This window comes from Sapajus apella, unplaced genomic scaffold (assembly GCF_009761245.1).
Source record: "Sapajus apella isolate SASKATOON/1434 unplaced genomic scaffold, GSC_monkey_1.0 scaffold3, whole genome shotgun sequence".
Classification (NCBI taxonomy): Eukaryota; Metazoa; Chordata; class Mammalia; order Primates; family Cebidae; genus Sapajus; species Sapajus apella.
In genome coordinates this window covers 43,485,214-43,501,186 of record NW_022436943.1, presented here as the reverse complement: position 1 = coordinate 43,501,186, position 15,973 = coordinate 43,485,214, and the positions used below count along the sequence as shown (strand labels likewise).

At 44.4% G+C, this 15,973-nt stretch overlaps 1 protein-coding gene across 2 annotated transcripts in view; it reads right to left on the bottom strand.

Annotated features, from left to right (window-relative positions):
* DEPTOR (DEP domain containing MTOR interacting protein) overlaps positions 1 to 15,973 on the bottom strand; it is a 186,819-nt gene that overhangs the window by 33,757 nt on the left and 137,089 nt on the right. For both annotated transcript variants that reach the window (XM_032252670.1, XM_032252673.1), the window contains exon 8: positions 15,607 to 15,711. In XM_032252670.1, the coding sequence (XP_032108561.1) occupies positions 15,607 to 15,711 (105 nt within the window). The remainder of the gene's footprint in view (positions 1 to 15,606; positions 15,712 to 15,973) is intronic.

The following is a 15,973-nucleotide window of genomic DNA, read 5'->3' as shown; positions in this document are numbered from 1 at the left end:
CTAGATCTGAAGCCCACTGAGGGAAGGGACCTCATTGGCTTTGCTCACCAGCTGGATCCTCAGTTCCTGCCACAGTGTACTACACGAGGTAGGTACTCAGTAAATACGTGTTGAAGGATGTCTGTACATTTTTTTCTGATCAATGACAGAAACTATTAGTTTCTCCCCCATATCCAATACCCCACCCCTTTTCTAACAGAACCCCCATCATTCTTCTAGACACATGGCCACTGTGTCCGTTTCCTAGGACTATAATAACAAAGTACCAAAAGCTAGATGGTTTAAAAAACAGAAGATTTCCTTTGTCTCACATTCTGGATGCTAGAAGTGTAAAATAAAAGGTTCAGCAGGGCCATGCCCCCCTGAGAGCTCTAAGGGAGCATCCTTCCTTGTGTCTTCCAGCTTTTGGAGTTTGCCTGCAATCTTTGGCATCCCTTGGCTTGTGGACACACCACTCCAGTCACATGGACAATTCCCCTTTGTGTCTTTACATGATCTTTCTTCTGTGTAGGTCTGTCCCTGTGTCCAATTTCGCCTTCTTAGGACATCAGTCATATTGGATTAGACCCTGCCCCCCATGACTTCATCTTAACCTGACTCACTCTGTAAGGCCTCTCTTTCCAAAGAGAGTCAGATTTTGAGGTACTGGAGGTTAGGACTTCAACATAACTTTTGGAGGGACCCAATCCAACCCCTAACAGCCATCCAGAATAAATTCTACATTTCGCAGATCTCTCACACCTAAGTGCAGCCATGTGTGGTTATGTCCTAGCTAATGGGATACAAAAGAAGTCATCTGTGCCACTTCCAGGGGTGTCTTTTATTTTTATTTATATATTCATTTTTGAGATAGAATTTTGCTCTGTCGCCCAGGCTAGAGTGCTGTGGCGCAATCTCAGCTCACCACAACCTCCGCCTCCCAGGCTTAAGCGATTCTCCTGCCTCAGCCTCCCAAGTAGCTGGGACTGCAGGTGCATGCCACCATGCCTGGCTAATTTTTTGTATTTTTAGTACAGATGGGGTTTCACCATGTTGGCCAGGCTGGTCTCAAACTCTGACCCCCTGATGTGCCCGCCTCCACCTCCCAAAGTGCTGTGATTACAGGTGTGAGCAACCACACCTAGTGAGATGTGTCTTTTAAAAAAGGATAGTGCCCTCTGCTTCCCTTCTTCCCTCCTGGATGGCTAGAATGCAAACCTAATCACTACAGTTCCAGCAGCTGTCTTAGACCCTGAAGTAACCTTGGGAATGGAAGCCAAGCAAAGTGAAAACACAAAATAGGTGATTGAAACCATGGAGACCCATCTCAGCCCTGACTGGCTTCCTTCCAGCTTTGACATGAAAACAAAAAAACCAAAACCCAAATACTAATCTTAATCATTGTTTTGGAGGATTTTATGACACTCATAAGTGAAGCTAACTGTAACTGTATCTACTGCCAAAATATATAGAATCTTCTCTAGGTGACATTCCAGCAGATATAGATAGTCAAGGCACTCTCATGTCTAATCTTTACTTCCAAAGATACTTGGATTGGTCACTGCTATGGACTGAATTGTACCCTCCCACCCCAAACACATATGTTGAAGTCTTAATGCCCAATGTGACTCTATGTGGAATAAGAAAGTAATTTGGCCGGGCGCGGTGGCTCACACCTATAATCCCAGCACTTTGGGGGGCTGAGGCAGGTGGATCACCTGAGGTGAGGAGTTAGAGAAACAGCCTGGCCAAGATGGCGAAATCCCATCTCTACTAAAAATACAAAAATTAGCTGGTGTGGTAGCACGTGCCTGTAATCCCAGCTACTTGGAAGGCTGAGGCAGGGGAATCACTTGAACCTGGGAAGCAGAGGTTCCAGTGAGCCAAGATGGTGTCACTGCATTCCAGCCTGGGCCACAGAGCGAGACTCTTGTCTCCAAAAAAAAAAAAAGGAAGCAATTAAAGTTAATCAGGTTATAAAGGTGGGTCCCTATAGGATTAGTGGCCTAATGAGAAGCCACTCAAAAGAGCTCACTGTCTCTATCTTCCTGTGGGCACACAGTGAAAAAGCAGCCCCCTGTGAGTCAGGAGAAAGCCCCTCACCCGGGCCCTCGCCTCACCATGCTGGTTCCTGACTTCAGACTTCCATTCTCCTGAACTGTGAGCAAATGAATCTGTTGATTAAGCCACCCAGCCTGTGGCTTATTACAGCATTCCTAACTGACGGATACTGTCATGGAGCAATTCAAGAGTACATCTTTGAAAAAAGATGCCTGGCTTGGGTTGGGTCAGCTTTGAATCTCTTCCTAGTACAGGTCAGTCAAGTAGGGGCAGTTTTGGGCAGAGTGCAGAGGCTCTCGCCTGGAATCCCAGCACTTTGGAAGGCCAAGGCAGGAGGATTGCTTGACCCCAGAAGTTCAAGAGGAGCCTCGGCAACACGGGGAGACTCCAACTCCAGGAAAAAAGAAAAAAAAATTAAAATAGATTAAATAAATTAAAAAACAACAAGTCAGGGCACTTTAAGGATTTATGTGGCTTTGAGGAGTCCTCCAAAGGGGTGACAGACATGGCCTCACACTAGTTATTTGGGTGAGACCTGGAAAAACACCATAGCTGCCTAGGCTTCTGTTGAGGCTTTAGGGGCCTCAAGACTAACCCTTTCTTAGAAGTGACCCTTCTTCCCATCTCTAAGGATTCAGCACAAAGAGTTAAAAGCCAGGGTTAAAACCCACTGCGGATCAATTTAGGAGCAGCACAGGCTTGTACCAAGATGCTAAAAAAGTTTTTCCATTTATTTGCTTTGGAAAGAGAATTTTTCCTACTGGTGTGAATAAAAACGTTTAGTTCAAGAAAACGTTAAACAAACTTTGCAATTAGCAAAATGAACCCACTGATACGAATGTAGTAGTCAGTGGAGCTTGAAATTGTAATACCAGCATTTGCTGATTTTGAGATGCACATTTTAGCAACTCTGAAATTAGGCCATATCTTACAATCCATGCATTTTTTTTTTTTTTTTTTTGAGGCATAGTCTCGTTCTGTCACCCAGGCTGGAGTGTAATGGCGCGATGTCTGCTCACTGCAAGCAACCTCCATCTCCCGGGTTCAAGCGATTCTTTTGCCTCAGCCTCCTGAGTAGCTGGGATTACAGGTGCATGTCAGCACGCCCAGCTAACTTTTCGTATTTGTCGTAGAGACAGGGTTTCACTGTGTTAACCAGGATGGTCTCGATCTCCCAACCTCGTGATCCACCCACCTCGGCCTCCCAAAGTGCTGGGATTACAGGGGCGAGCCACTGCGCCCAGCCATCTTTTTTTTCTTTTAGATGGGGTCTCGCTCTGTCACCCAGGCTGGAGTGCAGTAGCAGGATCACAGTTCACCGTAAGGTTGAACTCCCGTCTTCAAGTGATCCTCCCACTTCAGCCTCCCAAGTAGCTGGGACTACTACATGCCAGTAGTAGCTGACTTCATGCCACTGAGCCTGGCTAACTGTTTTTGTAGAGATGATGCCTTGCTACGTTGCCCAGGTTGGTGGTCAAACTCCTGGCTTCAGGTGATCGATCCTCCCACCTGAGCCACCACATAAGGCCACAAACCATGCCTTGTATTTGATGAACTATAGTAAACGGTGTTCAGTGACTATCCACTGCATGATGGGCACAGGTTTGACACCTCATACACACTTTTTTATTTATCCTCATGAGTATGCCATGAAGCAATTATTATTGCTATTTAAAAATGGGAAACCCTGGCCAGGCGTGGTGGCTCACGCCAGTAATCCAAGCACTTTGGAGGCCAAGGTGGGCGGATTACCTGAGGTCGGGAGTTCAAGACCAGCCTGACCAACATGGTGAAACCCCATCTTTAAAAAAAAAAAAAAAAAAAGGGAAACTTAGACTCAGCTTTTCTAAGATTAGAAAGAATTGGAATAGTATACTGCGACATTTCGGAAACGTGATTACACAGACCCTCTCCCTCTGCTATCCCCTTTCAGCAACTGTTTTGTTACTTTGTGTTTTGCTTGTAAATATAAACATATTTAAGCAACAATCAGCCAGAAGACTCTGAGTAATGCAATTATTTAAATAAGTAATATAATAAATAGCACCAGAAACACTACGAGGCTAGGACACATATTCCATTTAATCATGACTATTATCAGCCCATTTTATTTTATTTTATGACAGAGTCTTGCTCTGTCACCCAGGCTGGAGTGCAGTGGTGTGATCTCGGCTCACTGCAACCTCCACCTCCCAGGTTCAAATGATTCTCCTGCCTCAGCCTCCAGAGTAGCCAGGATTACAGGCACCTGCCACCACACCCAGCTAATTTTTGTATTTTTAGTAGAGACGGGGTTTTGCCATGTCAGCCAGGCTGGTCTCAAACTCCTGACCTCCAGTAATCCACCCACCTTGGCCTCCCAAAGTGCTGGGATTACAGGCGTGAGCCACCACGCCCAGGCAGCACACTTTAAATGTGAATAATTTGAGGCTTAGTTTGGTTTAAGTAATTATTTTTGGTCCCATAGAAGTGGTGAAGCTAAGACTCAACCCCTCCATGTCTGACACTTAAAGACGGGGCTCTTTGGCAGGGTCCCTCCTGCCAGTCACAAACTAGAAACTCAAGCCCTAGAGGAACACAAACATGGGCCATAAGATAAAAGGAGCGTGATGGATCAGATGAAAAGAATGAGAAGGAGGCTGGGTGTGATGGCTCACGCCTCTAGTCCCAGCTACTTGGGAGGCTGAGGTGGGAGGATCACTTGAGCCCAGAAAGTGAAGGCTACAATGAACCACGTTTGCACTGCTGCACTCCAGTCTGAGTGACAAAGTGAGACCCTGTCTCAGAAAACAAAACAAGCCAGGTACGGTGGCTCACGCCTGTAATCCCAGCACTTTGGGAGGCTTAAGAGAATGAATCATTTGAGGTCAGAAGTTCGAGAGCAGCCTGACCAATATCGTGAAACCCCGTCTCTACTAAAAATGCAAAGATTACCTGGGCATGGTGGCGTACACCTGTAGTCCCAGCTGCTACTTGGGGGGCTGAGGAAGGAGAATTGCTTGAACCTGGGAGGCAAAGGTTGTAGTGAGCTAAGATCATGCCACTGCACTCCAGCCTGGGTGACAGAGTGAGATTCTGTTTCAAAAATAATAACAATAATAATAATAAAATAACAACAAAAAAATGAGGACTGGCAGAAGAGGTAAGAGATGCTTCTGGAGATTTCTGAAAGTGGGGGAACATGCAGTACTGGTGATGGGGGATACCGGGGTGAAGGTGAAATCCAATGAAATGAGTCAGAAAGGACCTTGGTCCTCAGTAATGAGCAGTGTGGTAGTGACTTAGATGAGGTTAGGAACAGGAAAGGAACATGGGGGACATGGGAGGAGTGAGCAGGATTCTAGGGTGACAGGGCAGAGGACAACTCGATCTGGGAAAGCTGAAACTCAGAGAACTCAAGACATATTTCCAAGTCTGAAGAATTATTCAGCTTGCCTGCCTGCCTGCCTGCCTGCCTGCCTTCCTTCCTTCCTTCCTTCCTTCCTTCCTTCCTTCCTTCCTTCCCTCCCTCCCTCCCTCCTTCCTTCCTTCCTTCCTTCCCTCCCTCCCTCCTCTCTTTCTCTTCTTTTTCCCTTTCTCTCTTTCTTTCTGACGGAGTCTTCCTCTGTCACCCAGACTGGAGTTCAGTGGCGTGATCTCGGCTCAGTGCAACCTCTGCCTCCTGGGTAAGGTGATTCTCCTGCCTCAGCCTCCTGAGTAGCTGTGATTACAAGCCCATGCCACCACACCCAGCTAAATTTTGTATTTTTAGTAGAGACAGGTTTTCACCATGTTGGTCAGGCTGGTCTTGAATGCCTGACTTTGTGATTCAAGGCCTGCCTCGGCCTCCCAAAGTGCTGGAATCACAGGCGTGAGCCACTGAGCCTGGCCAGATTTATTTCACAAGCTGGATGTGCCCATGTATCCAGACTGTGGTGAAGACAGGAGGAACCCCTCATGGCTGAGCCGCCTGAGAGGTCCTGCATGCATTAGGTCCTTGAATCCCTCACAGTCCTATGAGGAAGACACCACACATATCCCTAGTTAACAGATGAGAAGGAAACCCAGAGAAATGAGACAATTTGCCAAAAGTTACATGGGCATGAGGCGTGGAGCCAAGACTCTGTCTGACTCTAAGAGCCTAAATTAACTTCTCGTGACAGGATCACATCAGTGGTTGCCTCTGGTGAAAGAGGCTGACTTGAAAGAGGCACAAGGGGGTCTCTGGAAGGACAGATGTGTTCTGTGCTCTGATTGAGAGTGACACCAGTGTGCACATCTGACAAACTTACCAATCCATACACTTAAAAGGTATGCATTTTATTTTATTTTATTATCTTATTTTTAGAGATGGGGTTTCACCATGTTGGCCAGGCTGGTGTCAAACGCCTGACCTCAGGTGACCCGCCCTCCTCGGTCTCCCAATGTGCTGAAATTACAGTGTGAGCCACCATAACTGGCCAAAAGCTGTGCATTTTTAAAAAGTCTTTCTTCCTGTCTAGGCTATAAATCCTATTATGTTAATAATGCCTAGCTCATGGTAGTGGTCAGTGAACAGGGACCGAACAAGGAGCTGTGCACTGTTAGCTTTATGACTGAGGCTGTCAGAGCCCGGCACAGAAGAATTCCCTGCAAAGGAAGGATACAGAACTGAAAAGCGCTCTGCGCCGAGGCCCTGAGAATCGGCACTCTCAGGCCACCGCTTCGCAGCAAAGTAGTCATCTTTCTCCTCCCAGTCACGCCCAGTGGTACGCTGACCCTTTCACCTTTTGTTAACTGAGAAGCTACACTCTGCAACAGTGAGACATAGCACTGCATACAACACAACGCTGTCTATCCCATAGGACTCTCCTGAACTCCACTGGAAAGGAATTACGTTTATTTATTTATTTTTTTTTGAGACAGTCTCGGCTTTGTTGCCCAAGCTAGAGTGCAGTGGCACAATCTTGGCTTGCTTCAACCTCTGCCTCCCGGGTTTAGGCAATTCTCCTGCCTCAGCATCCTGAGTAGCTGGGACTACAGGTGCCTACCACCATGCCCAGCTAATTTTTTGTATTTTTAGTACAGACGGGGGTTTCACCTTCTTGGTCAAGCTGGTCTCGAACTCCTGACCTCAAGTGATCCAACCGCCTTGGCCTCCCAAAATGTTGAGATTACAGGCATGAACCACCATGTCTGGCTGTAACTACATATTTTTAAAACATCACCTCAAGATCTGTGTCCTAGGAAGAGGAAAAAAAAATCACAGAAGGCATTTTCTCAATTTATAATCATTGAGATAATCATTCCACAATTTGCTTCTTCAGTGCCCAAACTATCTTGGCCAAATTAATTAGGAAACTGGCCTTTCTTGGTTCAGGGGGAAAATTCCATGAAATAGACAGTTACGTTACCATCAGAAAGAAAGACCAAAACAGGATTTTGACATTTTTTTCCTTGCTATGAAAAATAAGAATTTTTGAAAGAGGAAAAAAAAAGGACATCATGGCCACTAATTCTTTATTCTGACTCAGATGGTTCTGTTTCTATGTAAATATGCAAAGTAACAGATAAACAGAGGGGAAAAAAGGCCCCATTAAGTCCACATCCATCAATTCATCACGGCAGGAAACAAAAAAAGAAGCCGGGAGCTTGAAATCCCTCTGAGACTTGGCACAGGGAAGCATGAAAACCTGAACACTGTTTCTCACAGGATTTAATTATTCCCATAAGAAAAAATAAACTTTCCAGAAAACAGCAAGGTTATCTTTTGCTCCTGATTTGCAAGTAGGGCTCAAATTCCTTCAGAGCTTGAAGGCTGAGTGCTTTGCTCTGACAAGTGGTTGATTAAACTACTTCAAGTGAGGATTCAGGATTTTTCACTTGATGACCCCACAAGATCTAGTCCTGACCTCAGTGAGGCGCTGACGCCAAGAATGAAAATTATTTACTTGATCATCTTCAAGCCAACGCAGGTGAACACGTGACCACTCCAACAAGAAAACAAATTCTCTCTGCAAAAGCCGTGAAAGGTCATGCATCCATGAGCAGTTTGCCAGTGGTTTCAGGTTTTAATAAAATATGTCATCCACTGGGCTCCACCTCATGGGTTTGCATTTGTTGAAATAATACAATAGGAAGTATGTGCGTGTTGGGGGCAGAGAAACCTAACTCGGATATTTACAAGCTGGGTGACCTTGGGAAAAGGATAAAGTAGGTCTTGGTTTCCTCATTAGTAAAGTAAGGAGAACACTACCCACCCACCTTTGGCAGTTGTTAGGACAGTAAGAGATCCTGGGGATTCAACGCTGGTGGTCACAAGGTGTATTCCCTTAGCCTTTCTTTGAAACTATTAGTTCATTGAATCATTTAATAATCTGCTTCCAGCACTTATTAATGCCAAGAATTGTGCTAGGTATTGAGAATATAGTAGTTAAGACAGCCAAGGGCTCTACATTTAAATGGCTGTTGAAAACAGATGGACAATTAACATATAAATACATATGATCACATTCTAAAAAATATAATGGAGACAATAAGACAGGTGTTACAGACTGAACATTTGTGTATGCCCATAATTCATACATTGAGGCTGGGCATGATGGTTTAAGTCTGTAATCTCAACACTTTAGTATCCGAGGTGGGCGGATCACCTGTTTGAGCTCAGGAGTTCGAGACCAACCTAGGCAACATGGCGAAACCCCATCTCTATGAAAAGCACAGAAATTAGCCAGGGATGGTGGCATGATGTGCCGGTGGTCCCAGCTACTTGGAAGGCTAACAGGAGGATTGCTTGAGCCCAGGGGGTGGAGGCTACAGTGAGCCCTGTTCATACCACTGCACTCCAGCCTGGGTCACAAAGGGAAACTCTTTCTTTAAAAAAAAAAAAAAAAAAAAGAAAGAAAAAATTCCATAGCCCAGGTGTGGTGGCTCACACCTGTATTCCCAGCACTTAGGAGGCTGGGACAGGTGGATCACTTGAGATCAGGAGTTCGAGACCAGCCTGACCAACTTGTCTCTAATAAAAATACAAAAATTAGCCAGATGTGTTGGTGCACACTTGTAATCCCAGCTACTTGGGAAGCTGAAGCAGGAGAATCACTTGAACTCAGGAAGCAGAGGTTGCAGTGAGCCAAGATCAGGCCATTGCACTCCAGCATGGGCAACAAGAGCGAAACTCCGTCTCAAAACAAACAAAAAAATGCATACATTGAAACTCTAACCCCCAATGTGATGGTATTAGAAGGTGGGCACTTGGGAGGTAATGAGGTTGAGCCCTGATGAATGGGATTAGTGCCTTTATTAAGCAGAGGCTAGAGAGAACTTGCTCTTGCTCTCTGTTACTATATCATTGTTGTAGGAGTTATTATTTTAGGCAGATAGTGAGGAAAAGGGGTCCTTGGGAAGTTTTCATTTTTAAAGCAGTTCTTAGAACCAGATCAGCAACCTTTGATATGCAGATGCCGGCCATTAGAAATTGGGTCCATCCAAACATGGGTGATTGCCCCCATTTCTTGCCCTTGCTCCACATGTTCCTGGCAACATGGCCACCCCACATATCCCCACATGTGTAGAACATCAAGTCGCCCTGTATTTGCATATTAAAAGGCTCAGGTGGGAGGGCCAGCTTTTTCGGGTGATGTGAATGACATGCCTGGTCAAACCAATCCCCTGAGCCCTATGCGTATCAGGCACCGCCTCCTCCAGCCTACTCATAAAACTGGCTGGTATTCATGGCCCCTGATGTCTCCTCTTTCGGCTTTGGAGAGCCGCAACCCCCCCCCCCACCCCGGCTCCGTCTCTGCACGGGGGAGCTTCCATCTTTTGCCTTCTCCCATCTTTCTTGCCTATTAAACTCTCCACTCCTTAAAACGACTCCATGTGTGTCCGTGTCATTTTTTCCAATTCGATTCAAGATACAGAACCTGGTTTCCTCCACTCATTGGAGCCGTATCATCCTGCTGGCACACAGGGAGAAGATGACCAACTGCAAACCGGAAAGCAGACCCTCAACAAACACAGGGTCTGCCAGCATCTCCATCTTGGGCTTCCCAAACAAATGTTTGTCATTTAAGCCATCCATTGTATATAGCAGCTTAAAATGACTAAAACCACGTGGTGATATGAGGAGACGTAATTGGAGGAAAACAGAAGGAATATCACAGGGTATTCAAGGAAGATTGCTCTAAAAAATTAACATTTAATCTGAGACTTGAAGGACAACAATGGAACCAGCCATTCAGCCCTAGGCAGGAACAAACCCAGTTTCTGGGACAGAGAGAAGGCCCGGGAAGGAGATAAAGGCATGAGAAGTAGGGCCCAGATTACAGACTTTGTAGGCCACAGAAAACATCTCAGTTTATTCTTATTGTAATGGAGAGCCATTAGAGTATTTTGAGTATCTGAGTCACTTAATTAGATTTTCTGGAAAGGCAGACATAGGTATAATCATGATGTATTCCTGAAATGTAAATATTCTCCCGAACTAGAGCAGAGAATACCTTCTAGAGGATCATGTAAAATAAGGTTATCACGGATAGTGTGGTCCAGAAATGGGTTTAGACTTGATGTGATTTTAAAAAAAGATTATATCATTCAGGGTTTGTGACAGGAAGCCAACGTTTCACAATATTCATTGGACTGTAACGTACAGAATAGCTTGGGGGTTTGGTGTGGTGGCTTTGGCAGATCACTTAAGGTCAGGAGTTTGAGACAAGCCTGGCCGACATAGCGAAACCCCATCTCTACTAAACATGCAAAATGGGGCATGGTGGCACATGCCTGTAGTCCCAGCTACTCAGGAGGCTCAAGCAGAAGAATCACTTGAACCTGCGAAGTAAAGGTTGCAGTGAGCCAAGATCGCACCACTGCACTCCAGCCTGGGCAACAGAGTGAGACTGTCTAAAAAAAGAAAAAAAAAAAACAGCTTAAGGAAGGAACTGGCTTCCCTTTCAAAGTGGCAGCAAAGAGATAAGAGACAGAATTTTTCCTCCTGGAATGATCTCTCCCTCCGGGATATGAGTATTTGGATGCTGACATTACATGAGCTCCTGTAGAGAAAGGGGCTTGCATGGTACAGGGTCAAGTACATTGAAGAGACAGTTCCTTCTCTTGTTTGCTCCTTTCCCCTTTGCACTGAAAGAAAACCAGAAGCCCTGGATATAAAATTCTTCAAGGATGAGTGAAAAGTCATCAAAGGAAAAATGCAGGAAACAACTTCTGGATGTAAATGCATTGTATGAGTTGACAAAACTTTTGATGATTTCCATATTTCATGCTCCCTCTAGAATTGTAGTGCCAAACAAAAGTCCTCCAAGCATGAGGTTTGCAGATTTTATTTTTTAAGTAAAAGAACTTTCAAAATAAGAATAACTCCAGATTCAAAGATGCTGGGTCAAACCTGGCCAACGTGGTGAAATCCCATCTCTACTAAAAATACACAAAATTAGCTAGGCATAGTGGCACATGCCTGTAATCCCAGCTACTAGGGAGGCTGAGGCAGGAGAATCACTTGAACCTGGGAGGTGGAGGTTGCAGTGAGCTGAGATCACGCCACCGCACTCTCGGCTAGACAACAAGAGCGAAACTCCATCTCAAAAAAAAAAAAAAAAAAGGAGCTATAGCAAAAGTATGACAATCTCACTGGATGAAGTAGCCACAAACACTGAGATACAAGGCCCTGTCCCCATTCAAAACCCAGAGAAAATGAGAACCGTGACTACAGGGAGAACCCGACATTCAGTGCAGGAAGAGACACCGAGGTACTTTACACCACCCTAGGTCAGCTCTGGACAGTCAGAGATGCCAAAGGAGGCATCTATTGGACAATTTCCACCACTCAGACCTAGCAGGTGAATCAGTGCCCAAGTGGGTGGATCCTTCCCACAGGGCACTCCAGGACCCTCTTGAGGACTACACACCCCAAACTGTGCAGTTTTCCAAGTTGAAGATAGCAGTCATGTCAGGTTGGTGGGAACAAGCCTTTGCGATTAGATCATACAAATGGCTTGTTTTTAAGTGAAATTATGACAAATGGTATAATAGGAAATAATTTATTCAGTATTTTAGGTAAGAAAATAACATACAAAATGATTTCAAATAAATATAAACAGCCAAACTCTATGGCAAGACATGGTATTTGCTGTTGTTTTAATTTAACCACCAAACCATAATACTAAAAATATATATCTCTGTATAGTCATGCACTGCATAATGACGTTTCAGTCTACTACAAACTGCATATATATGGTGGTCCCATCATCTTTTCTTTCTTTTTTTTTATTTTGTTTTCTGAGATGGGATTTCCCTCTTGATACCCAGGCTGGAGTGCAATGGCACGATCTTGGCTCACTGCAACCTCCGCCTCCCAGGTTCAAGCAATTCTCCTGCCTCAGCCTCTTGAGTAGCTGGGACTACAGGCACCCACCAGCATGTCCGACTGATTTTTCTATTTTTAGTAGAGGCTGGGTTTTGGTATGTTGGCCAGGTAGGTCTGGACCTCCTGACATCAGGTGATCTGTCCACCTCAGCCTCCCAAAGTGCTGGAATTACAGGCATAAGCCACTGCGCCCAGCCCTTCATCATCTTATAAGATTGTAATGGAGCTAAAAGATTCCCATTGCCCAGTGACATCATAGTTGTCATAACATTATAGCTCAATTCATTACTTTTCCTATGTTTAGATACACGGCTGGGCGCAGCGGCTCACACCTGTAATCCCAGCACTTCGGGAGGCCAAGGTGTGCAGATCACAGGTCAGGAGATTGAGACCATCCTGCCCAGATTGAGATGGTTGAAACCCCATCTCTATAAAAAATTAAATAAATAAATAAATAAATAAGATACACAAATACCATTGTGTTACAATGGCCTGCAGTATTTAGCACAGTAACACGCTGTCCAGGTAGGCTGTACCACTAGGTTTGTGTAAGTACACTCCATGATGGTCACACAATGACAAAATCGCCTTAAAACCCATTTCACAGAACATAGCCCTGTTGTTAAGTGATGCATGACGTTATACTAATTCCCATGCAGTTTGGCCAAAAGCATCTTCTTAGAAGACTTTTAGGGCTATATCTTACCAACAACACTGATAAAGATTCCTTTGCATGTTTCTCTTAAATGATAAAATGTTATGCTAAACAATTTAAACCAGCTTTTTTCCTCCTGCCAGATTCGTCAGAATTTTTAACATGCTAATATGCTCTGTGAATTTCTAAGATGGGGGTGAAGTATGTGGCAGTTTAAAACTGCTTTGATCACAGAACCACAGAACAGATGTTTTGCTGGACCAGAGAGCTGTGTAATAATAAGCTGATGGAAAGAGTGCTCTAATGAACTCTGTGAAGCTCTATAACATAAGAAAACCACTGTATACCTCTGAAGAAACTAAACATATAAACCATATGAAGTATTAGCTTATGAAATTGAAAAAACGTATCAGGTAAAACATCAATCAGGGTATATACATTAAAGAGTTAATCAGTTAATGATACCCAGAATAGTTATGTATGTACATCAACAAAGATAAACTAAAATCAATTAATTTCACTGTATACTTGGCTAAGCAAAACAAGGTCTTTAGTTGTGATGTAAATACCTTCATTGCTTTCCTCAAAAGAAATGCACTTTACACCAAAGCATCATGTGAATGAGTGCACACTCAGAACTGAAGCCTTGTGCCAAAAAAAATTTATGCTAGGTACTTTTTATTATGGAAATAAATATAAAACCCTTCCCCAGCCAAGAGTTCCACTAGAAAATGAAAAAGTCAGCCTCAGCATGGATGCAAGTGCTTGCTTTTTTTATGATCCTGGCCAACATTCTTACTCCAAGTTGCTTTGGTGCTGTGCCCACTGCAGTCCTGGGAAGGTAGAAGGGCTCTGCCAGGTACCACCTTAGCCAGCAGGGTTTCCAAGCCTACCCCAGAGCACAAGACCCCGGGGCCTGTGCCTCCCTGATAGGAGTGAGGTCTTCAAATCAAAAGGCAGAGGCAGCCTCTAATCCTACCAGTGCTGATTATCTGGGCAGGCAGTAAATGTGCTCTTTGCTTCCTTGAGCCATTTTCTGTTGCCCACTTATTTTTTCCAGCATGCAAACCAATGCCAGAGCGTTCATGCTGGAAATCAGAGTGGCGGAGATCCCAATCACGCTTATTGCTACTCTAGGAAAAAGCTGATGGAAGAGGATGAAAGTATTGAATAAATGAACAGGGAAATGATCTTTAGCTTTTAAGCTTTCTGCATCCTCTTATGGTTTCAGAAAATCAAGACAAATATCCTCTTGTGAAACATTTCAGACAATACAACAAAGTTGTGCTCTATAAAGGTATTTCAAAGCAGAAAACCTCAACAGCCTCGTATAGTGTATTTCTGTATAAATAAAAACAATGTACATAACATCTATATACACACAAGAAGCCTAGAAGAATGTAAATCAAAATGTTAATGGCCACACTTTATAGGATGCCAATTACATACTTCAATAAATCTGCTTTAAAAATGTTAACAGTAGTCTGAGTCAGGGAAGATTAGAAGTCATTTTAATTTTTTTCCTGCTTGTATATATTTTCCAAATTTTCTTGACTGTATATGTGTCTTTTTTCTTTTTCTTGAGACAGTCTTTCTTGCTCTGATGCCCAGGTTGGGGTACAGTGGTGTAACAATCTCAGCCCACTGCAACCTCTGCTTCCCGGGTTCAAGCAATTCTCCTGCCTCAATCTCCCAAGTAGCTGGGATTACAGGAGTGAGCCACCACACCTGGCTAATTTTTCATATCTTTAGTAGAGACTGGGTTTTACCATGTGATTACACAAAGATTGAAGGAAAATGAAATATATAATTTTTCAAACTCAGTATTGGTTGAGGGGAAACATGTGAAGCACCAGGGGGGATTTGGAGAAAACCTCCAAACACCAGGGAGGTAGGAAATTGCTCTCCTGGCTGCTCTATCATATGTGCTTGGCTTCATTTTAACCCCATTCAGAAAGGGTAAAGGAAATTGGACAAAAATGAAACCAAAACACTTGGGGAGAAAAATTACACATGGCACCAAATAATGAAATTAAGCTAGTGGTATTTAGACACTGCTAAATGTTTTTGTTGTTGTTGTTGCTGTTGTTGTTTTTGAGACAGAGTCTCTCTTCGTCACCCAGCCTGGAGTGCAGTGTCGCGACCTTGGCTCACTGCAACCTCTGCCTCCCGGGTTCAAGCCATTCTCCCGCCTCAGCCTCCTGAGTAGCTGGGATTACAGGTGCGCGCCACCACACCCAGCTAATTTTTATATTTCTAGTAGAGACAGGGTTTCGCTATGTTGGCCACGCTGGTCTTGAACTCCTGACCTCAAGTGATTTGCCTGCCTTGTCCTCTGAAAATGCTGGGATTACAGGTGTGAGCCACTGTGTCCGACTAGACACTTCCAAATGTTCACTGGAAGCGAGGGAAGAGCCAGGGAAAGCTTAAAGACTTTGGAGGACAAGAAAGAGAGGGCAGAAACAGAAAAGGACACAAAATAAGACGAGTTTAGGTTTCTGGTAAGAATCATGGCCAACTTGGCATGAAGAACCCAGGACAGATATAAAAGAGGGTGAGAAAGAACCATTAGTACCTTCATTCCTGCTGCGGCTGCAGGGCCACTGGGGTCGACAGCCTGGATGTGGCATGGCTTACTTCCTCGCACCACAAAACCCCAGCCAACCGCATCACCAACAATCTAGAGAGGAAAACCACAATTAGCAAGCAGCCGACTGTCTCCGGCAGTTTGCTTATTCTTCTGAGAGAGAGAAAACCAGCCCAGGATTAAGCGTGCGCTGTGACATATCTTCTTCCGTTTCTTTCTTCCCTGCCAGGGGATTGGAACACTGCTTCTATCACAAATGCGGGCATCTCCCTGCAGAAAATGTGGTAAATATATATATATATATATATATATATATAAAACCTGTTTGGCAGAAAGAAGACGCTCCTGTGAAGAC